General features: G+C 55.3%; 1 protein-coding gene across 15 annotated transcripts in view; it reads left to right on the top strand.

Moving 5' to 3' along the window:
• Window positions 1-21,927, top strand: part of DYSF (dysferlin) — a 205,166-nt gene that overhangs the window by 95,721 nt on the left and 87,518 nt on the right. For all 15 annotated transcript variants that reach the window (XM_028116262.2, XM_028116258.2, XM_028116260.2 and 12 more), the window contains 6 exons: window positions 3,376-3,507; window positions 3,597-3,763; window positions 4,603-4,717; window positions 5,007-5,112; window positions 5,382-5,524; window positions 7,371-7,544. In XM_028116262.2, coding sequence (XP_027972063.1) covers window positions 3,376-3,507; window positions 3,597-3,763; window positions 4,603-4,717; window positions 5,007-5,112; window positions 5,382-5,524; window positions 7,371-7,544 — 837 coding nt within the window. The remainder of the gene's footprint in view (window positions 1-3,375; window positions 3,508-3,596; window positions 3,764-4,602; window positions 4,718-5,006; window positions 5,113-5,381; window positions 5,525-7,370; window positions 7,545-21,927) is intronic.

The raw sequence follows: 21,927 nt of genomic DNA, 5'->3' as shown, positions 1-21,927 counted from the left end.
CTAGGTAGTTCCCTCCCCCTTTCTTGTCTCCTCCCGGTCTCCATCCCACTGAGAGTCTGTAGGCTCTCAGAAGGGGTGGCGGGCTTTGTGTAAAACCATTTCCCTTCTCCCCTGCCAAGTTCCTAGACCCCACACACCTGGGCTAGAAAGTTGGCAGGTGAGAGCTGAAATCACGGGGTGCTGGAAATGAACGGGGCAGGGTCTATGTCCCCTGCTCCCCACCTCCTCCTGCCCCCCAGGCTGTCTGGGAGGGACTGACTGCTGAGGCTGTTCTCGACCTCATAGCCAGGTCTCTGGTAGGGGGGTTCAGCGCTCAGCCCCCACCCCAGCCTCTACGAGCCCTGGTACGGACCTCCTTGCCCTGCCCGCGTGCTTTTACTCTAGCTGGAGTCATGCTCAGGTTCAGGTTCTTCCCTGTGGGAGGGCTGGTGTTTGGGCACTGAGGGTGCCTGAGGGTGTCTGGCCCATCCGGGAGCTGGGGGCAAGTAATCCAGGGCCCCTCATGTTGTCCTGCCCACATCTCTTCTCCCCTTTCTCCTCCAACCCCCACCCTTGCTCTCCGTCCATCTTCTTTCATGGTACTGGCCAGCCTCAGTCTGGGTGACAGGGATGTGAGCCGGTGCTTGAGCACCCCCTCTCCTCCTCTCTGGGTTAATGTGGGGACATAGAGCCAAGGCTGTTTTGGTGGGGGTACTGTGGCCTGGTGGCCAGGACACGATTCAGCAAAACCCCTTCCTGGGCTGTGACCACCCGGGACCCTAGGGGAGGGTCCCTGTTTGGAGGGCTGTCGCTGAAGCTGTCCTGCTGGAGGAGGAGTGGCCCTGGGAGGCAGGCCGGCCCCTTGCCACTCACCGCTGACTCCAGATGGCTCTGTTGGCGTTATAAGCCGCTGGCCTTCAGCCTAGCTGGCCCGTCTGCCCCCGCCCCTTGCTCTCAGCCTTCCCTTCCTGGCCCCTCCTTCCATCCACACCAGGGACCAGCACCGGCCTCTCCTCTTCCAGGAAGTCATTGTTGGCTAGCCCTAGCCTCGAACCCCTGAGTGCCTGTCGGTCAACCCATTCATATATTGGCCAGTCTTTCTTGTTGTGTCCTGGGCTGGGTGGAGAGGGCAGATTTCAACAGTACAGTGTGTGTGGACAGGTGGCAGGGTTGGCTGGAAGCCTGTGTGGCCTTGAGTTGGTTGCCTAACCTCTCTGAACTGCTGGCTGTCTTCTCACCTATAACATGAGCATCAGGCTGCCCACTTCACAGGTTTTGAGGGTTGAACTAGGTGACACAGGTCATGGATCTTGCCTAAACGAGGTGATCAATGAATATCAGTTTCTCTCCCTTCTTGTTCCCTTTTTCTTTTGGGGTGCTCCCTTGCTCCCTGGGGAGAGGAGGCTCCATCAGCACAACTAGAGGCAGAGGTGAGCAGATACCCAGACTCAGGGTCATTGGACAGGCCAGCTTTGCTTAGAAAGAGGGTGGGGATGTGTCAGGCAGTGGGCTGCCCCCCGCCTGCCTACATGCCACCTGGGGCATGTCCCCTGTGCTTTCCTCACCTCCTAGCATCCTGCCTTTCTATCTCCTCAGCCAGCTCCTCGCCAAGCAGGGCAGAAGGGAAAGGAAGTCAAGGAGCTACCACATCACAGTGGGGTTCACCAGTGAAGGCTGGCTGGCTAGAGCACAGGTGGGGATGCACTTGAGTGGGATGAGCTTCAGACTCTGACCCCTAGGCCCTGCATCCTTGGGGAAACACAAACTGAAAATTTTTCCCCGATTCCAAGCAAAAAAAAAAAGATATTGAATTGTTTCTCGAAGTCTTGCCCACTGAGTTTATGAGCCCCGCCAGTAGCTCCTGAGCAAGCTCTACAAAAATGTTGGCAGCAAGCAGAGACCAAGAAAACATTGGTGTTTCTTAACTTAAACCAAAGTTGGAAAAAATGAGCACCAGTAGAGAGGGAGAGGAGCCCCAAACTAGACATTTCTTTATTTGCTGTTGCTATTTTGGGTCCGGCAGGCTGGCCCCGTCTGGGGGAGGGCAGGGGAGAGACTGGGGGTGGAGGGGGAAAGGGGGGTCAGGCATTCCTGCCATCTCCCTGGGGCTGGTGGTTTGGAGGGAAAAGGCCACTCACCACCCCAGGGAGGGGACAGCTGAAGTGAACAGTCATGGGAGCTTGCCAGGGGATGACATGCAGGGTCAGGGCCTCCTCCAGGCTTCACCGAGGATGAACCAAAAGCAGAGAGGCTGGGTGCAGGGGGAGACTGCCATTGCCTTGGTAGACCCCATACCCCTTCCTTTTCCCCTTACCTGGCCTGGGCTCTCCTTCCAGGGATCCGGGCCTCCCCAGCCTGTTGGCAACCTCTTACTTCAGTCCCCCCTTTCCGCTTCTGAAGCCATCAGAGTTCCTTTCTCCTCTCATTCAGCCCCCTGTTGCAAAGGAGGTGCCCCTCTAGGCCCGTGCTCACAAAACCTAGAGGCTTAATGTGCTACTTCCTTGAAGGGACAGTGTGTTGTTCTGAGAGTGAGGAGCTCCTGCTCCTCAGGCCACATCCGACCATTGATTTCAATCCAACGGTGAAGTAGTTGTGGAGAATAAATGTTTTATGTTGGGTTGTTGTGGTTATTGCATTTTGGCAGAGCTTCTGAAAGTTTCAAGGTAATAAGCAATGGAGGACCAGTGACTAGTGGTTAACATGCTGATAAGTTCTTGAAAGGATAGCGATATCAGATGGCACACTAACATCTAGCCAAGACAAAAATAACAAAAACACCCCCCCCAAAACAAACCAAACTGAAAATTAAGGAAGAGGCCTTAACCTCTTCCCCTTCCAGACCTGGATCATTGTATCTCCTTCAGAGATATGTTCTAGAACTGCACTGTCCAATATGGCCACCATAAGGGGCTATTTAAATTTAAATTCACTAAAATGAAATAAAACTAAAAATTCAGTTCCTTAGTCACTCTAGCTGCATTTCAAGTGCTCAATCACCACATGGGGCTAGCGCTACCAGATTGGACTGTGCGGTGTTAAACCGTTTTGTAGCAGAAAATTCCACTGGGCAGGGTCATTCTAGAAGAGAACAGAAATGGGGATGTGGTGGGAGAGGGGAGAATGGGGGACTCTGGTCTAGGCCTGGCGCGGCTTCGCAGCGAGCACCTAGGTGGGGATGATGCAGTCTTTGGAGAGAAGGAATCTTGGCAGGTGTGGAGAAGCCTTCTTGATTATACATTCCCGTTCCGTGAAATTCTGGTAAGTCCTCCAACAGGACACATATCTAAGGGTGTCAGGCTGCTATGCCCAGGCCCTGGAGGACCCCCCGGCCCGCCTCAGTGGGGACATCCTGATCTTAAAGGGGACTGTTGGTTTCTGTCTTTCTCTGGTGCCCAGTATCCCATGGAGGGGGTACCCGGAGCCCGGATGCCAGTGCAGATACGGGTGAAGCTCTGGTTTGGGCTTTCTGTGGATGAGAAGGAGTTCAACCAGTTTGCTGAGGGAAAGCTGTCCGTCTTTGCTGAAACCGTGAGTGCCTGCTAGCCTGCCCTTGCCTGCCCCCTGCCCCCTAAGCTGCGTTGGGCCCTACTCACTTCTCTTTATTGCTTGCTCTCCAGTATGAGAACCAGACCAAACTGGCCCTTGTTGGGAACTGGGGCACGACAGGCCTCACCTACCCCAAGTTTTCTGATGTCACGGGCAAGATCAAGCTCCCCAAGGATAGCTTCCGCCCCTCGGCCGGCTGGACCTGGGCTGGAGACTGGTTCGTGTGTCCAGAGAAGACGTGAGTCCTGGGCAGGGAGGCTGGGGGTCCCCCTCTGCCCCGGGCCTTTCTCTGAAAGACCACAGTCCTATTAATCGCTCTCCTTGCTCCTCCTGCCCCTGGGCTGGTCACAGGGGCTCCCATTTGAACTTTTCCAGGGCTGGGGGCTTGCTAAGTGGCATTGTTTCTGGAAGGGCTCTAACAATGGGAAAGTCCTTTACTATTAAACTAAAGTTGGCCTTCATTTGACTTGCATCCTTTCGTTGCCACCTTCTTCTCCCAGAGACCATAGCCTGGTTCCTCCTCTCCGTGTTAACCCTTCCTGTGCCTGAGGCTTCTCTCTCTCTGTACCTCTCAGAACAAGGCCGTCCAGCTGCAGCACTGTCCCTACCCCTTTCTCCTCTCTCATTTCCTGTTTGGTTGACATTCAACTGGGTTTCTTTCCTTTTCTTTGTTTAAATTGAAGTATAACATATATCAAGTACGCAGATCTTAAGTGTACAAGCTTGATCACATTTTACATTTCAACAACTGTCCACCTGTTGAGCTTCAGTGACCCACCGGGCTTTTGGTGTCTTCGGTTTCCTTTCTCTTTTTGGTGTCTTTCTCTTTCTTTATCTTGGGTGCTGGTATATTCTTCTGTCTGGGAGTGTCTCTAGGTCCCCCTGGGTCTCCTTTCACTCTCCACCCTTGACCCTCTGCCCCTCCTTTCCCTCTCCTCTCCACCCTCTTGTTGTTGGTGGGGGTGAGGCTGATGCTGGAAGCTTGGCTGAGGCCCCGGGGTGCTCTGCTGGAGGCGGTGGGTGTGGGGGGGATCTCTTCAGCAGAGGTTCTGGCCCCCCTACCCCCTCCACCTCCAGGCTGCTCCATGACACTGACGCGGGCCACCTGAGTTTTGTGGAGGAGGTGTTTGAGAACCAGACCCGGCTCCCTGGAGGCCAGTGGATCTATATGAGTGACAACTACACGGATGTGGTAAGTGGGTGCTCCAGTGACAGTTGGGCTTTGCTTTCCTGGGGTCCTGGACCTTGGGGCTCAGGAGGGGCCCGTGCCTCAGAGAAGATGGGATGTTTTCTCCCCTGCTCCCATGTTCCCATCTTCATGCTCTGGTTTCCAGAGGGATGTGTAAGGTCCAGGGCAGATAGGACACTGATCTGGAGTCCCACCTGGGGCTTCCAGGATGTAGTTTGTCAAGTTGCATCTTTTCTGCTTCCCTGATGACATCTGTCTCTTCTCAACGCTTGCCTGTCCTGTGTTGCCCTAGAATGGGGAGAAGGTGCTTCCCAAGGATGACATTGAGTGCCCACTGGGCTGGAAGTGGGAAGACGAAGAGTGGTCCACGGACCTCAATCGGGCTGTTGATGAGCAAGGTGGGCAGCACATGGAGCCTGGTGAGACCCACCCCCAGCAAGCTCAAGAGGCGTGCTGGTGGGACAGCTGAGTGCAGGCCTCGTGCCCTGGGGCACTGGCCTTCACTGGGCTTCTTCCTCTGGGGGACTTTCTGGATTGGCCCTCACTTACAGCTACAAATTAAGTCAATTATCACTCATGAGCCTGTGACTGTGCCTGGGAAGGAGAGATAGCCTCTGGAGAGAAGGGGAATGGCTTGGGCAGTGACCGACAGGCACCCTTCCCCCAGGCTGGGAGTACAGTATCACCATCCCCCCGGATCGGAAGCCAAAGCACTGGGTTCCTGCTGAGAAGATGTATTACACTCACCGCCGGCGGCGCTGGGTCCGCCTGCGCAGGAGGGACCTGAGCCAGATGGAGGCCCTGAAGAGGGTGAGTCCAGCAGATGGTAGTGGGGGGGGTGAGGCGCTGGTTGGGGGAGGCCAGCTGGGCACAGGTGCACACCTGTGTGCACAGACACATGCATGTGTGCTCAGGACGTGTAAGGCACGTGGGCTCCCTCGAGATGCTCACACATCACACCCAGCACATGCACAGCTGCTCACAGGTCACAGCACCCATGCAGATCATACCAGTACACATCCGGATGCCCACGCCCAGATGCCCGTGACTGTGCAAGGAGACAGTACTTGGGATCACATACAGACCCGGAAGGTGCCAAGACACATGGATGACTGAGTCTGTGGCCTGGGGTCCTGGAGGCAGAGTCCGAGACAGGGGTTTGGCTGCATGGAGCTTATTGAAGCAGGGTGCTTGGGAGTGCGGGGAGCCAGGATTGGGGCTCAGGCCAAGTCAGTTACAGCCTGAGCTGTGGCTTGGGGAGGGGTGCACCCTGGAGACCACAGAATCATCCTCACCTGGAGGCAAGGGACCTGGGGTTTGTACCCTCTTGGTTGTGTCATTGGCTGCGGTTACTGGGAGTAGGCTGAGGCCCGTCTCCTCCCCATGGAGCCTGCTCCCTTCAGCCTGGGCAAGTCCCTGCTGGAGCTAGCAGGAGAAGATGTAGGCACCAGGCTGCTGAGGATGTATGCGCCATGTTGCCGGCTGGTGCCTCGGTGGCCTCCGTCAGCATTTACCAGAGGATGTGTCCGCAGTGCAAGCACACATGCCCACGGGCATGCCCAGATACCTACAGGACAGAGGCGTGGAGTGGGCACATATGAGTGAACACAACGCACGCACCTGCTCTTGGAGTCCCTCAGATGCCCATGTCCTGCACAGCCTCAGTGCCTGCCTCCCCAGTCCCTCTTGTGTCCTGTTCTTCCTTCCTAAGGAGGCATTTGAATTTTGGTCCAAGAGCCAGGCCTCCCCCAATCCAGGAGTAGCCTTTGGCATGACCCAAATTTCTTCCTTTCTCTTTGGGCACAGATAATCTAGAGAGGGATGTCACTGGGTCCAAGGAGAAGCAAGGTTTTGGGGCAACAGACTGTTCGTGGTGCCTTGAACCGGACAGACTCCACTTTCCTTGTAAGGGCACCCAGGGGATGGAAGCGGACCTTGTCAGACAGGGGGCCTCGCCCACTCCATCACCCCTGACACCCCTCCCAGAGAGAGATGTGGCTGCCCTCCAGGACTGGCTCTTGTTGCTTAGTTCATGGCTGGAGCCCGAGGGGCACCTGAGGACTGTCAGGTCATCAGCTGGATAGGAAGGGGTTTCCAGGCCTCACTCCAGGCCTGGGAAAGGGTCCCCTCGAGGAAATACCGGGGGTGGGGGGTGGGTGGGGGTGGGGCGCGCCCTCCATAGCTGACCTAGGCCTAGCCTCAGGGAGAAATAGCCTGGGGTCGGGAAACAGAATCTTCATTGACCCACTTCTATTTTTATAAGCTGGGATGTGAAGAAGAAAAGGGAAATGACAAGAAAACCTTGGATTCATGAAATCCACCCATAATCCAAGTAAACAAACAAACCCAAAGCCCAGGGTTTTCATTGCTGCTTTAGTCTACCTGCCCTCTCTGGCTCCTCGGATCCCCACAGCCCAGGGAGCCTCTTCTCCCCCTGATTTTCCGACCTGGACTCCTGTCATTGCAGAAGCGGCTCAGGGACCCCTCCTCCAGGTGGCCTTCCCAGCTGTTCCCACCTGGAGGGTGCTGGTGTGGAGTGGGTGGGGAATCGTGGAGGGCAGGCCAGAGAGGGGAGAGGTGCCGCAGGAGCCCAGCCGGGGGTCTCCCCGCGGGGCCACCAAGCAGGGACTGAGTCTGTCCTGTTGTCTTCATGCAGCACAGGCAGGCGGAGGCCGAGGGCGAGGGCTGGGAGTACGCCTCGCTCTTCGGCTGGAAATTCCACCTGGAGTACCGCAAGACGGATGCGTTCCGCCGTCGCCGTTGGCGCCGCCGCATGGAGCCGCTGGAGAAGACTGGGCCTGCCGCCGTGTTTGCCCTCGAGGGGGCTCTGGTATGTCCCTGGGCCTGTGGTGGGTCAGTGAGGTGCAGCTTGCTTCCCCAGGGCTCTTCACGGCTGAAGCGGGAGGCCCCAGGGTAGGACTTTGGAGGGAACATCGGCTGGTCACCTTGGCTTTAGTTCCTTTGGGGTTGCCTGTGGGGAAAGTGGATGGTAGTCTGGGTGTCCTCCCAATATAAAACAGCTCCTTCTTGGCACTGGGAGACCTGCTGCTTCTTTGTGTGGCCAAGAGGGAAGCAGGCAGAGAGGGTCTTGGTCAGACCGAGGTCACAGGTCTGACCTCTGACTGGAGCCAAGGGACCTGGTTCTCCTCGAAGAGGCTGGCTGCCACAGGGTGGGTCTGAGAGGCTTTGGCCTAGCCCCTGGGAGTAGCCAGAGAGGTCTGACAACCCCTGAAATGTCCTTGGTTGGACATGAGTCCTCCTTGGTTGGACTGAAGCTATCTCATGGCATCCCTGAGATTTTGGGGGAGAGATGTACCTCAGAAACTGAACCTCAGGCTGGTGGTCTTGACTTAGAGTACACTTTCTGGAGCCAGTAAAGTTGGGGTCAGCTCCAGGTTACCAGGGTCTGGCTGATGTGTTCCCCCAAAAGATGAGCAGGCCCTTCCTGGACAGTCTTAGTAGGGTCATTCTCTACTCTGTTTTGGTCTGGGGATTCCTGGAGGTGGGAGAGATGCCCAGCATGAGGCCCTTCCTCTGAAATCCAGCCAGGACTGCCCAGCCCCTGGGGTTTTGGACTGTGACTCAGAGAGCAGGTTCCACCAGCTTTGATAGCTGATGGGATCTGAGTGTGTCCATGTGCACCAGTTTTGTGTGTGTGTGTGTGTGTGTGCGTGTGTGTGCGTGTGTGTGAGGATTTGGTCGGAGGGAGGAGCCGTGGGGCTTTGCCCTGAGCCAGGGGTACAGAGGACAGGCCCAGGATCTGACAGGATGGATATGGGGAAGGGAGTTGAGACTGGCGGTGGTCTGAGGGCCTTGATGGTGGACCAGGTCCAGGGGTGGCAGTATGGGAGAGGAAACCCCCTGGGGGCCAGATAATGCCAGATGTCTGATGATGTCTTGGGGCCAAGTTGTGAGGTGGCTGGAAGGAGATGGCAGAGCTCCAGGCTGCTGGGCTTGTGCTCAGGCTAAGGCGGGAGGAAGTTGCTGTCCCGGCTGGAGCAGCCCCAGCTGGAGGTCTCATGGGGCAAGGCTGGTATGTGTTGACCCCCTTTGTCCTGTCAGAAAGGGCCTGGCCTGGGTACAAGGCAGGGCCTGGGGGTGGGCTTGTGGCTCCAGCTGAGGGGTGGGGGGGTAAAGGCCTTGGCAGACCTCAGAGTCAGGGTCTGAGAAGCCTGGCTAGGTACCCTAAGGAATAGAAACTCAGTGAAATGGGCTACAGAGAGAAAGGAGTTTAAGGGCTCAGATGGACAGGAGAGCCCAAGGGGCGAAGCAGGCATTAAGTCTGGCAGGAAATGGGTGTTCGCAAAGTATCCCTGGGACTCTGCCTCTGACTCGCTCCTCTGTCTTGGCCTCATTCTCACACTGGCTCACTCTGGGTGGTAACAAAAATGGCGCCGACATCAACTTTGCAGACAGTAAAGCCCTGCTAGGTGAAATAGCACAGCCCACCTGGCATCCTCTGTTTCCCTCACAGCTGGAGACCACAGAGGGGAGAGTGCTGTTTTCTCCATAATGCTGTTACAGTCTTGGGTGTGACTGACTGGCTCTCGTGGCCATGTGCCCATGCCAGCCTGAGGGTGAGGAATGGAATGTTCTGATTGGCCATGCCGGGTCATGCCCCTTTTCTGTAGTTGACAGCACCATCAGGATGTGGAGGAGAGTGTCTGGAAAGGAAAAAAAACCAAAAAACCCTGCAAACAGTGCTGGGCAAAGAGCTACTGATGATGGCCACAGGACTCTGTTCAATGAACAATAGGGAGCCAGTGTGGGTTGTTGAGCAGAGGAGTGCTCTGGTCAGAGCCGGGCTTCAGGGCTGTTGGTCAACTAGCCATGGAGGCTGGTTAGGGTGGAGGAGTGGAAACCATCAGGAGACCATCAGGAATCTTGGTTAGTGATCTGGGATGAGGTGACCATCTGGGGTGCGAGCTGGGGGCTGGAGTATAGGGAAGTACAGAGTTTGGGGAGGGTCAGATGGGCCCAGAGGCTCTGCTGGGTGCATGGTAGGGCTTCTCCCATCGCCGGGCCACAGGGTGGGTGGGGTGGGCCTGGGGCCGTGATGAGTTCATGGTTGGCTCTGGCAAGTCTGACACACATGGTTAAGTGCTGTGTGAAGGAGGCGGATCTGGCAGTTGCTTGCCAGGCCGCCCAGGGCAGGGAGGCCAGGGCCGTGGGAGAGAGGACGCGAGGCCAGAGGTAGCCAGAGACACATGGACAGCAGTGTGGATGGGTTCTGGGGCTGGCCAGGATCTGGGGGAAGAAGATGAGCAAGGCTGGGGCTCCACTGCCAAGCTTTCATGCCTCGGTGACCGGGAGAATGAAGGGGGGCACTTCCCAGAAACAGAAACCAATTCGTTTATTCTTTATGTGGGAGAAAATGTCGTGAGGGAGCATTGAAATCAAATGTCAAGTCAACAGACATGGGGAGGTGGTTGATTGTGAAGCAGATGTGCCTCGCCTGTGATATGCAGCAGAAACCAACATGGTGAAGCCCTCTGAGTCCTGGGGGAACTTGGCTGACATAGAGAACCAGGGGCAGACAGTGGTTGGAGAGGCTGGATCCCACAGACCTGGGGTTGGAGGACACAGTTTTGGAAAGTCTTTAGGTGTGGCCAGCATTTGGATAGGGCCACTGGCCCATTTGACAGTAAATGTCTGGACCACTCTGTACTTCAGTGACTCGAACCTCCATCAGCACCAACATACACACACACACACATACACACACACCCTCTCCTTCATGGTCACCTAGATGTGCTCCTGTCCCTGAATCTGCTGTCCTTCATCCTGGGAGGTACTGATGGAACTGAGGCTAATGTCCAGCCTGCATCATGGGAGCAGATGGTAGGGTTCTCTGGGTGCCCGGACCCCGCTACTGTCTTGGGTGCTGGCCTTGTCCACTGGTCACTGACGTCTGCTGATTCTCTTGGCTGGAGCATGGTGGGATAGGCAAGGCTTCAGAGTAGAGCAGGTTTGGTCTGAATTCTGCTTCCTTTCTTTCCTAGCTGCGGACAGGTCACTTACTCTTTTAGCAACTCTGTTACCTTGTCTGTGAAAGTCACCGCATCCTAGAGTCATTGTAAGGGGGACCCACGTGACTCATGGAAGGAAGTGCTTCTCAGGCTGAGTGAACGTAGGAGCGATATGGGGGTCTTGTTAAAATGTGCACTCGGGATTCTGTATCTGGGTGAACCCTAGAGTTTGCATTTCTAAGAGGACTCCAGTGATGTCAATGCTGCTAGTCCAAGGACCACCTTCGAGCGGTGAGGATGTGAGGCACGTCGGGCATGAGGAAGATGAGGGAGGTGGTCACATTGCCCTGCTCCCCCCGACTTGGATGCCTTTCTGAGAGAGGTGGGGCATATCCATGACTGGGTGAAGGTGTGTGGCCAGGGTCCTAGAGAGGGGAGCAGGGAACAATGACGTGTTCTCCTTGCTTCCTGGTAAGAGAACAATGATCTTTGCTTCTAATGATCCCCTGATCTGATGGTGGAGGCCTGGCCTGTGGGGAACTGTTGTCTGATGAGGAAGAGAGGCATTCCCATGTGAGGACAAATGAACCCAGTAGGATCTGCATCTTTGAGGTGCTGGAGGGCAGAATAAGGATCTGCCATGAATGCTCCGGCCAAGAATGACGGTGTCTAATGAGGGAGGCTTCTTGGAGGAGGACGTTGGGAGGCAGACCTTGAAGGAGTCTAGGGAAGCACCGTGGGTGGTGACCAGGTGGTCTTCCTGGTAATCTGACATTTCTGGATGTCTGGACCCGAGGACCAGGCCTATGGTAACCCTTGCCTCCTTCCACCCCACTTCTGGCCTTCGGGTCCACCAGCAGGCTGCGCCTTGCTTGCCAGTTTCCCTCCTGAAGACATCTTGCTGGAAGGCAGGCCCTGTCTGCTCATTAGCACGGGCAGTCTTTCCCTGAAACCTTCTGCTGGGGCCAAGCCTGGCTCCCTCTGTGGAGCAGGAGGCCCTGGCTCCGTCTGCTAATCGTCTGCTGTCTCCATCCCGAGCATTATTTTATTTTCGTATTATTCTTTTTCCAGCTAATATCCTGGCATTCCCAAAGACACCGGTTTCATAATCTTCCTGGCGTTCCCAGGGAGCTGGGAAGCAGAGCACAAAGCTGCTATTATAGCGCGTTCCATCCAGCCTCCCTCTCCTCGCCCCACACCCCTTGCTGCCGCCACCGCCGGCTCCCACCCAGGCACCCCTTCCCGACGCCACCAGCCTCTCTGGGAACTCTGGTGACGGCTGCTGGGATGAGCTCACAGAATCCATCCTGTCGCCCTTGCCCTGGGCCTGCCCTCCATGCGCAAGGATTTTTCCAGAACCCTGCCTCTGTGCTTGGCCCTGAGTGTTAGGAAGGGTTTTCTGAGATGCCTGAGCCTGGGCAGGAGGGAAGGAGACAGAGTCTCGGCAACATGTGCTCAGAGCCTTGGAGATTTTTAGAGCTGGAAGGAACTTTCATGTTCGAAAGGCGCTCTCCACCTGGCTTTGGATCCCCTTGAAATTGGATGCATAGTTGTGGGTGTGCGGGTGTGATCCGTGTATGCAGGTGTGTCTGATGTGTAATCACATGGATGATGTGTGCGCACACACAGTATGTGTGCAACATGCCTGTGTGTGTGATATGTATGTGCACATGTGTATGAACGAGTACGATGTGTGCACATGTGGGATACGTGCGTATGTGCACTGTGGGCATGTGTATCTATGATGTGTAAATTCTGGCTTAAGGTCTGTGGTTTTCTCCAATTCTCAAGGGAATTTGGGAGCCCAAAGAGGAGAAGAATTACTGAAATCCATTTTACCATGTGCCAAAGATCAGGCTGAAAGCTTTTGTGCATGGTCTCTTTTTATCCTCAAAGTGACCCCAGAAGACTGAATTCTATTATTATACCCATTTTACAGTTGGGGAGACTACTGAGGTCCCATAACTGCACTGTCTAACACAGTAACCACTAGCTGCATGAGAGTATTTCAATTTATATTTAAAGTTATTAAAATAAGACAGTTTAGTTCCTCAGTCATACCAACCACATTTCAAGTGCTCAAGAACCACACCAGGTTCATGGCTACCATATTGGACCATGAAGCTATAGAACAGTTTCATCATTGCAGAAAGTTCTGTTGGACAGTGCTATTCTAGAACAACTCTGAGCCCCTAATATTACTCCAGAAGAAACTGAGGCCTGAGAAGGGGTTTGCCCAGTAGGACAGTATGAGTCAGTTTTAGAACCAAGACCAGACAATGGGCTCTTCTGTCTTCTGTCCCCCAGTTCATATTCCCCATATTCCCACTCCCATTAGGGCATAATGTCCCCCTAGAGAAGGCCCTCGAGTGGGGTCCTAGGGAGGGTGCTGGGCAGTTGGCTGGAACCCTCGGCTGTTGGCATCACTTTTCCCATGCAGCCGTGTGGCTTGGCTTCCCTGGAGCAGTAGGGCTGCTAGAGAGGAGCTGGCACCACGACCCCCATGCTGAGAAGCCTCTGGTTGGTCATTTGAGGTCTGAGTCCTGACCAGAAGTGGAGAGGATCTACGGAGACAGGCCTACCAAGCCCCAGCCTAAGAGCAGAGATGGGCAGCTGGGAATCGGAAGTGCTGGGAGGGGGGTCAGGGAAAGGCTGGTGCCAGTGAGGAGTAATTTGGGATTTGAGCTGCCTGAAAAGGAGGTCAGATGTGGGTGAGGAGGGGAGGGGCCGTCTCTGCACCTGGATGAAGCCCTGCTGTATGCAGAGTACCCGGGCCTAGTTCCCAGAGTGGGCACTTGGACCAAGGGCAGCATCCGGGAGGTGAGAGGGGTTTGCCTCATTAAGGAAACCAAATCCCTGCTGGGTCTGCTTAGGTGGGGGAGGTGATTCCATATTTCCCTGGATTCTGTTTCTTGAATATGCTAATCGAGCACCTGTTCTATACCTGGTTTTGTGCAAGCAGGAGCTAATTGAAGGCTGGCTGGCCTCTCAAGCAGGGGCCTCCCTGCCCCTCTTGCTGCTCCCCCCGTGGAAGGACCATTTGGGTAATTCCTTTAAATTGGTGAACCCCAGGATCTGTTTCACTCCAGACTTGGATGCTGAAGTCTGGAGGGTCCAACTGTGTGTCTGTGTACCTGAGACAAAATGCCAGCACATGGGGGTGCACGGGTGCCAAGGAGTATGTGTGTCACATCTGGGCAGACGCGGTGGGGGCCCCCTGTGTGTTATTGTACATGCACTGGGGTCTGCATCCACAATTGCTAGGGTGACCCTATAACTTATTGTCCCAATCATGCTGGGAAACAGGCGTAAGCTGGGGCCGTCCCAGACAAAGTGGGATGTACGGTCGTCCTGAGTACGGAGGCGCTCTGGCATGAATCTGCTTGAGCGTTCTCTGCAACCTCCACCTTTGGACACGCGGAAAGTCAAGAGGGGCATATGTGCACGCACACACTCGCATACACACAGACGCCTGCGCCAGCCCACACGTGGCACCGCGGATTCTCCAGGTTTCCTGATTCCATTCCCAAGCTCCCCGGGGGCTGGCCGGTAGTTTTGCAAGGATTTTTGCAGCTGCTTCCAAGCCCCGGCTCCAGCTGTAAATTAAATGGGGTTGCACCGTTGCCTGCTATTCTACTTAAAGTTGCAATCAGCCCTGATTAGGAAGGGAGGTCTGTGTTCCCGAGTTCCCTCTTTTTAAAGTGTTCTCCTTCGGCCTGGCCTGCTAGCCTGTGTGGGGTTTCCCTGGAAGTTGAGGCTGGGCGGCCAGGGCAGTGACGTGGGCCTTGGGCTCCCCAAAGCCCTGACTTGGCGCTCAGCCCTGTCCCGCCCCGGAGCCCGGCTCAGGTGCTGAGTTCTGATGGGGAAGCCGAAGCTGGGAAGAGCCTGGAGGGGCTGTTGCGGGGCCCCTGGCTCTGTCAGTTAATTTTGCTATGTGACCCTAGGGAAGGCAGTGACCTCTCCGGGCCCCAGTTTTTTCACTTTCAGGATAGGGCTGATAACAACACAGCAAAAACAATAACCTCCCCTTCCAGAGCAGGGGTCGGCAAGTCTTAGCCTACAAGCCTAGTCCGTCCTTGGCCGTTTTGCGTAGACAGGGCTTTATTGGCACGTGCCCGGGCTCATTCGTGTCTGCATTCTGTGGCTACTGTCCTGCTGCAGGGGCAGCTGCCCTGCAAAGGTGAATGGATTTACTCCCTGGCCTTCTCTGAACAGCGTTTACCAGCCATTCTATAGAGCATGTGCCTGGGCCAGGCATTACCTCTGCCCTGTTTGTGTATTGTCTCTTTTCATGCCCCCAGCAGTCCTAGGAGATGGGGTTTATCACTACTCCCAGTTCACAGATGAGCAAACGGAGGTACAGAGAAGGCAGGTCATAATGATTCTAGGGATGTTTCCTCACAAGAGTGTTAAGAAAAATTCTATGGATAACGGTGGGGTGATTCAGAGTTTATAGCATACTACCCTACGTGGCTGTTGGTTATTTGGTTGTCCCAGCAAAGCCAGTAGTGAGGAAGAGGTCCTGGCAGTTCACCCTAGGGCATGCTGGTCAGTGTTTAATAACTGGCTCTCCAGAAAATTAAAAAAAAAAAATCCAAAAAACAAACCCAGTCTGGTTTGTAGTACTTGCTGGTTTCTGTGGTGTAAATATCCCCGCTGTGGCCGATTTTGAGCTAGCAATGTGACATCGCTGAGTGGAGGTGGGAGGAGATGAGCAATAGCGGGTGGTTATATAGCATTTCCAGCCCACAGATATATTAGATGTAAATAACCTCAGGAGCGGAACAATAGTCAAAAGTCGTAAAATAATTAAGAAGTGATGAGTCTGAGTATTTATCACCTTTTTAAAAAAGATTTATTTATTTAAGAGGGTGGGGGGAGGGGCAGAGGGAGAGGGAGAGAGGGAATCCCAAGCAGGCGCCACGCCCAGCACAGAGCCCAAAACGGGGCTTGATCCCATGACCCCGAGATCACGACCTGAGCCGAAATCATGAGTCAGACGCATAACTGATTGAGCCACCCAGGCGCCCTTATCACCTCTGTTTTTAAAAAAAATTTCCATAATTATAAGTTTATATGATTCAATTGTTACAAATATTCGTGTTTAACAGCCAGCTTGCAATACGCCTGAAAGCTTACTACTCTGCTCTTCTGAGCCATGCGGGCCAGCTCCAGCCCTAACTGCTCTGGGGGCCCCTGGTCCTATTTACATAAGCGATAGTAGCAGCAGAGTGGTACAGTGCATTCTTCCCAACAGCTCTGTCCCCTGTGCTCTCTGGCTCCATCAGGCACTGGAACTGAGCCCTTCCCGGGAAGCCTGGAGGGCGGCTGGCCCCTGAGACCCACCTGCTTGACTCTGATGGGATGGAAGGTGTCCCGATAGCCCCCTGAGATACTGCCGAGGCTCTGTTGTTTCCTTCCTGACCATCATGGTCTGGCTGCGGGGGCTCTGTCCTCTGCCTGCTCAGCCCCAGGGACCCTCTGCTCAGCCTGTCTTCTTGCTGCATCCACCACTGGTCTTGCCCCTTCATCCTCTGTCCTGCCTCCGGGTTGTAGATCCTCAGCCAGATCTCTGGGCCCCGTATGGATGAGGTGTTGCACCACTGCCAAAGGGAGGAGGTGTGTATGTGACCGACAACCAGTGGGACAGGAGGAATTTCAGACACGATAGCGGTCTGGTGCTTGGTCTTGGACCCAATTTAGGTGGGCTGTGGGGTCCCCTTACCTTGGTAGGCTGCTGCTTTTCCCAGAACCTGCCCACCTCCTCCTGGTGTGGTGGCCACACCAAGGCCCCGGGGCAGGAGTCCTCAGCAGATAAGGTGGGTTTGGCCACTGGCTCTGGGGACCCCTGGGGGCAGCCCTGCACCATCTGGGAGGGAGAGAATTCCTCGCACTCCTAAGCTCAGGCTCTTCCCGGGAGCCATGGCTGCCAGCCGGGCAGCGGCGGGTTGGATGCTGCCCAGTCCCCTGGGCGACCGGCAGGATCCCTTACACAGCTAGCCCCAAGATGGAGTGTGTGGCCACAGACCACAGTCTGGGAGTCGCATCGGCATGAGCTATGGAGGCAGGAATGTGGCTGTGGGAAACCCAATGCCCGGGGGCCTGGTGGGGCTGGGGAAGAGTGAGTGCGTGGAGTTGTGGGGGGGGGAGGGGCAGAAAGCAAGGCATCAGCTGCCCTTGCAGCCTGGCTCTCTCTGCCCAGGGCTCTGAGCGAGAGCAGAAGCAAGCCAGCCTCCCTCTCCTAGCTTGCCCTGCCCCAACTTGGCCCCTCTCGCTGAGTCTTCCCCTGAGCGCTCCTCTTATGCCAACACTCTTCTCTTTCCCCTCCTCCAGGAAGCTTTCCCGAGTGGGACCTTCCGAGGGTCCACCCCATTCTGTTCCACCCCAGAGATGGCCCCACGGGGGCGGATGAGGGGACTGAAACCATATCCCTTGCTCTTTCTGTAGTAATATCTTACTCTGAGCCCCCTGAGGGAAGGAGGGTGCTGTTTGATGTGCATTTTTCTGGCCCTTCCCCTGAGACCCGAGGCCTGAACGCTGCCCACGTGGCCGAGGGCAGGGAATGCTGGTGATTCATTTTCTGTGACAAATCTTCATTGGATGACTACTAAGTGCCTGATGCTGGGCCGGGTGCAGGGGAGAGAGGAGCGTGTGTGCCTTGCCCACACATATGGAGAGATGGATGCAGGAGAGAGCTAGGAGAGGCTGAGCAGGGGCTGCTGCTGAAGGCATGGCAGCCACAGTGGTATCCAGGCCTCAGTGGTGACTGAGCTGAGGGAAGAGCTCGAGTTAGCTCATCTGGGAGGGCATTCAAGGTGGTGAGAACAGCCTGTGCAAAGGCCCTGAGGCAGAAAGAAGGGGATGGGTTCTAAATTTAAAGAAAAAAGAGATTAAAGGGGGAAGGTATTGTTTTAGCATGAGAATGGAGAATTGAAAGATTGAAACTGACACCACTATTACCTCTTACTGAGTGCTGCTTATGTGCTAGGAACCTGCCAAGGGTGGGGCGGGGGTGCCTCATTGCATTCGGTTTTTACCAGTGGGTTTCCACTGGGGGCAATTTCTATCCCCCACCCCATCCCTCAGGGGACATTTGACAATGTCTAAAGATATTTTTGGTGGTCACAGTTGAAGGGTCAGGAAGCTATGGGGATCTAATGGGTCGAGACCAGAGATGCTGCTAAACATCCAACAATGCACAACATAGAGGGAAGGACTGACAGGAAGCAGGGACCTTCCAGAAGCTCCCAAACCAGATTTTCAAGGGGCTTCATTCTTTGCTTTGAGAGAAATTCTGGAGTGTGACCCTTGTATGTCTACACTTGAAAACCAAAATGTACCTCAGAGTGAAGGAAGTGTGACACGGGATTATCTGTTATTGTACAGACTGATCCCCGGACCTGGGCGACAGGCTGGCCTTCTTCACTAGCTCTCCCCCTGGCTCACACTGTTGCTGTCTCCTGAGGTGACCTCCTTCTTTCGTTCACCTGCTCTCCAGGTGTGTCCTGAGCACCTGCTGTGTGTGGGGGTGCAGCTGGGCGTATGACAGAAACCTCCCAGAGCTCTCAGTGGGAGGGCACAGATGGGTCAATGGTGGGGGGGTGCTGGATGTGATAAGAAGAGGTTCAGGGCACTGTGGAAGCACCTGGGACCGGGGCTTCCTCATCTTTGCACAGAGACCTTGAGGAAGAGGCTAGACGCCTAGGAAGAAGAAGGGAAAGAAAGGGGCAGAGAGACCAACGTGCAAGAGGCCTGGGGGGCAAGAAAGGGGTCCCCAGAGGGTTTCAGCTGGGTTGAGCATGAAAGTCACCAGGGATGGGGGTGTTTGGGGGTGTCCAGACTGCTGGAGACTCAACTCAGAGGCCACAGCTGGGCTGGGAGGGAGAGCTGACCTCCCCATCTGCTCCCAGGGTCTGAAGAGGAAGCATGCAGAGCCCAGCTTCCCCTGCGAAGGGGTCAGTGGGCCGGAGGATAGGAAGACATCGGCCAATGGTGTGGGTAGAATTCTGCCCAGGCTGGGAACCAGGGCGGTTACAGGACCAGGGCTCCGCTGGGAGGGACTGAACTTAGTGGGTGTCCCTCAGCAGGGCTCCTGGTTCTCCCAGCTTCTTCTCAGCAATCCCCATCTGTCATTTTGAACTGGGAGAGAAGGGAAGGAGGAGGCAGGTCCATACCTGGGGGGCAGGTTGGGGGCTGGCGGGTGCAGAGAGCCCTGTGGATCCCCCATTCTGGAGGCAGGACAGGTGGAAAAGCCTAGGCAGTGTGAGGGGCCTTCCCCAAGGGGACACTGGTTCCTCCCTCTGAAGGACATTATTTCTCAGGGCCAGGGCCTGCTGTGGGCCAAGCACTGAGCTAGGCCTGAGATACCTGGCGCCTGCCTTCATGGAAATCCCAGGGAGGGGGACACCTTTTCTGATCACAGGAGGGCAGACTGCCCTTGGACAGAGACCCAGAAATTGCTGCCAAAGCCCGAGACAGAGGCGTTTTGGTGGGAGTGGTGCTTCTGGGAGGCGGCTAGGGGAGGCCATCTGGAGGAGGTGTGAGGTGAGTGGAAATGTGCACTGGCAGCCATCAGCAAGCACGGAGGTCCCTGCAGGTACTGGGAGGGGGCAAAGGCATTATGGGGCACAGCTTCCTTCCCTTCACTCACCTTAGCACCCGACTCATGGGGGCATGAGTGTGTTGTCAGGCTGAGGTGGAGGGGCCACAGGGTCCCAGGCCTTCCGCCCTGCCTCCAGCTGGACCCCCTCCCCCCCAACCAAGGTGCACTGGGCTGCACGTGCTACGGGCTGTTGCACGGAGGGCTGGCCAAGCCCTGTTTCCAGTGTTGTGATCTGCTTTCCTTGGCGTCCTACACCTCACTCCTGGGGTGGCCTGCTGGGCCCCCCAGGTCCAGCCCTATGTGTGGCTTGCAGATCCTGAAACTGGGAGCCGTTAGCTGCTGGACGTGGTGCATGTTCTGGCAGGATGCCAGTGTAGCATGGCCGGGCCAAATGCCTTTTCTAGGGGGAACCCAGGATGCCTGGGGCCACACCTGCTCAGAGTTCAGGTGTGGTGGCTTTTGGGTCTTTCCCTGTCTATAGTATGACACCCCTCCCTCTTATCCTGCTTTCGTGTGTGTGTGTGTGTGTGTGTGTGTGTGTGTGTGTGTGTGTGTGTGTGTGTTGACAGACTGATTGCTTGATTGATTGCTTTTGATTTCTGCCCAGGGCTGTGGCTCCTGAAATGTCCACTTTTCCAGCTTCTGGAATAATTTTGAACAAATATGAGGTATATGAATACCACCCCTGAGAATAATTGCAAGCTTTATAGTTTATGACCTACTCTGCCCCTGCTCCACCTGTGCCTTATTTCTCTCATAAGATCATTACTAGCAAACATTTACTGAGCATTTATTATGTGCCAGGGGGTGTGCTAAGAACAACATGTAATGCATCTCCTTAACAATCACAGCAACTCTCTGAGATAGATACTGTAGAATTCCAAATTTACAGAGACTGGTTCAGAGAGGTTAAGCAAGCTGCCCAAAGTCACACAGCCAATAAATGGCAGGACCAGAATTGGAGCCCCAGCAATCTGGTTCTAGAGCTTGTGTTGAAGTTGTTGTCAGAGGAAGGGGGTCCCTGTGGGGGTGTCCTGTGGTGGGAGCCAGAGACTACCTGGTTGAAGCTGGACCTTGGTGCGTCTGCTGGAAGAGCAGATGAACACATCTTTCCTGCATGTGTGCTTTATGAGCCCTTTTGCAGGAATGGAGCAGAGGAAGACCTGGCCCACCTTTAGGATGCATTTCTACGCTAACCCAGAGTGACCAGGGCAGGCTTTCCCTGGGTGTCCTAAGATACCTTGAAGATGGGGGTGATTGGGATGATCAATGGCACTTCTGGCTAGGGAACAGCAAGAGTTTGTGATGGAGCAGATGTGAGTCTTGGCCAGCTTCAAGGAGCATGGCCTGCCTAAAGCTGAGGGCTGGGTTTGTGGGAGGGAAGCCCTGGTGTTGAATGGGAAAATGGGGCAGGTCACCTGAGGTCTGATCAGGACCCCTCAGGTATTGAGGGCCAGCAAAGGATTTGGGCTCTGGGTAGCGATGCTGGTTCTGGCTCTGGGTGTGGGCAGATCAACAATGGGAAGGCAGGCACCCAGGGAGGCTTCTCTGATGAGGGGTCTGGGACTGGGCCCTGAGGGTGGGCGTGGCTTGGAGAGGAGGATGCAGAAGTGGCCATGCGTCTTCTATTTGGAGGCACTAGGCCTGTAGGAGAGATTGAGATTCCTGGGAGATGGTTGTGGCCAGGTGGCAGGGTGGAAAGTCCTGGCAAGTGGCCACCCTGGGTGGGCCCGGGCCAGATGAACAGGCCATTGGTGGTGAGGCCAGAGTTTCCATTCACATACAAGGGTGTGTGTGCTTGGTGTGTTGGGAACAGGAACTGGGCAAGGGAGTGGGGCAGGTGACAGTGGGTGAGAGAGAGGCAAGTGACCTGGAGAAATCTCTCAGACTGGCTTCAGAGGGAGTGGACAGCATGGGAACACTGCCCAGCTCTCCCAGTCCCTCTGCTGGGCTCTGGGCCATAGCATGTTGGTGGGCTTGCCAGGAAAGCCAAGTCTGGAGGCTGGGCTGTGAAATAACCAGCACATTTCCTATTCTTGTGGGGGCCTTGATCCCTGCTGGGTCCCTGAGCCTCCCTAAACCGTGCAGGATGCCAATGAGGGGCAGAGGTGGCACTGGATACACCTGGGAGGTAGGCATCTGGCCCAAGGAAGCTGGAGTATTGCCCAGTGGTTAGAACCCAGTGCAGATGAAGACCAAATGAGGGGACTTACTGGCTAGTTTGATGAGCAGTACACTGACACACTGGCTTCTGAGCCCAAGGGCACACCTGCCTTGCCTCTTGCTTCTGTCCCTGTTCTGGCCACAGCAAGCACCCTCTTCCACCCTCAGCTCAGTGGGGACTGGTGAGAGGTGGCGATGATACAGTGTAGCTTTTCCCAGAGCTAGGACCCAGTGTCCAGATGCGCAGGGCGTGGACAGAGATGGTGGCCTGGGGCCTCCAGATTTGGCTTCTCTTAACTCATCCCAGCGGGAAAATCCCCATTGGATTCTCTCCCCTAGAGTCCTTCCTTCTATCAGGCTCTAACCTCTTGGGCCAGAATCACTCAGAATTCCATTCTGGTGTGTCTGGTCTCCACGAGAGAGGGGAACAATTTCCCTGTGGACTTGACAGTGGAGCCTGGGGATGCTGTAGGGGGATG

The sequence above is a fragment of the Eumetopias jubatus genome, unplaced genomic scaffold, assembly GCF_037043125.1.
Source record: "Eumetopias jubatus isolate StellerSeaLion01/CBP00866 unplaced genomic scaffold, mEumJub1_p1.0 scaffold_9, whole genome shotgun sequence".
NCBI classification, from domain to species: Eukaryota; Metazoa; Chordata; class Mammalia; order Carnivora; family Otariidae; genus Eumetopias; species Eumetopias jubatus.
Note: the sequence above shows the minus strand (reverse complement) of the source record. Positions and strands in the feature narration are given on the sequence as shown.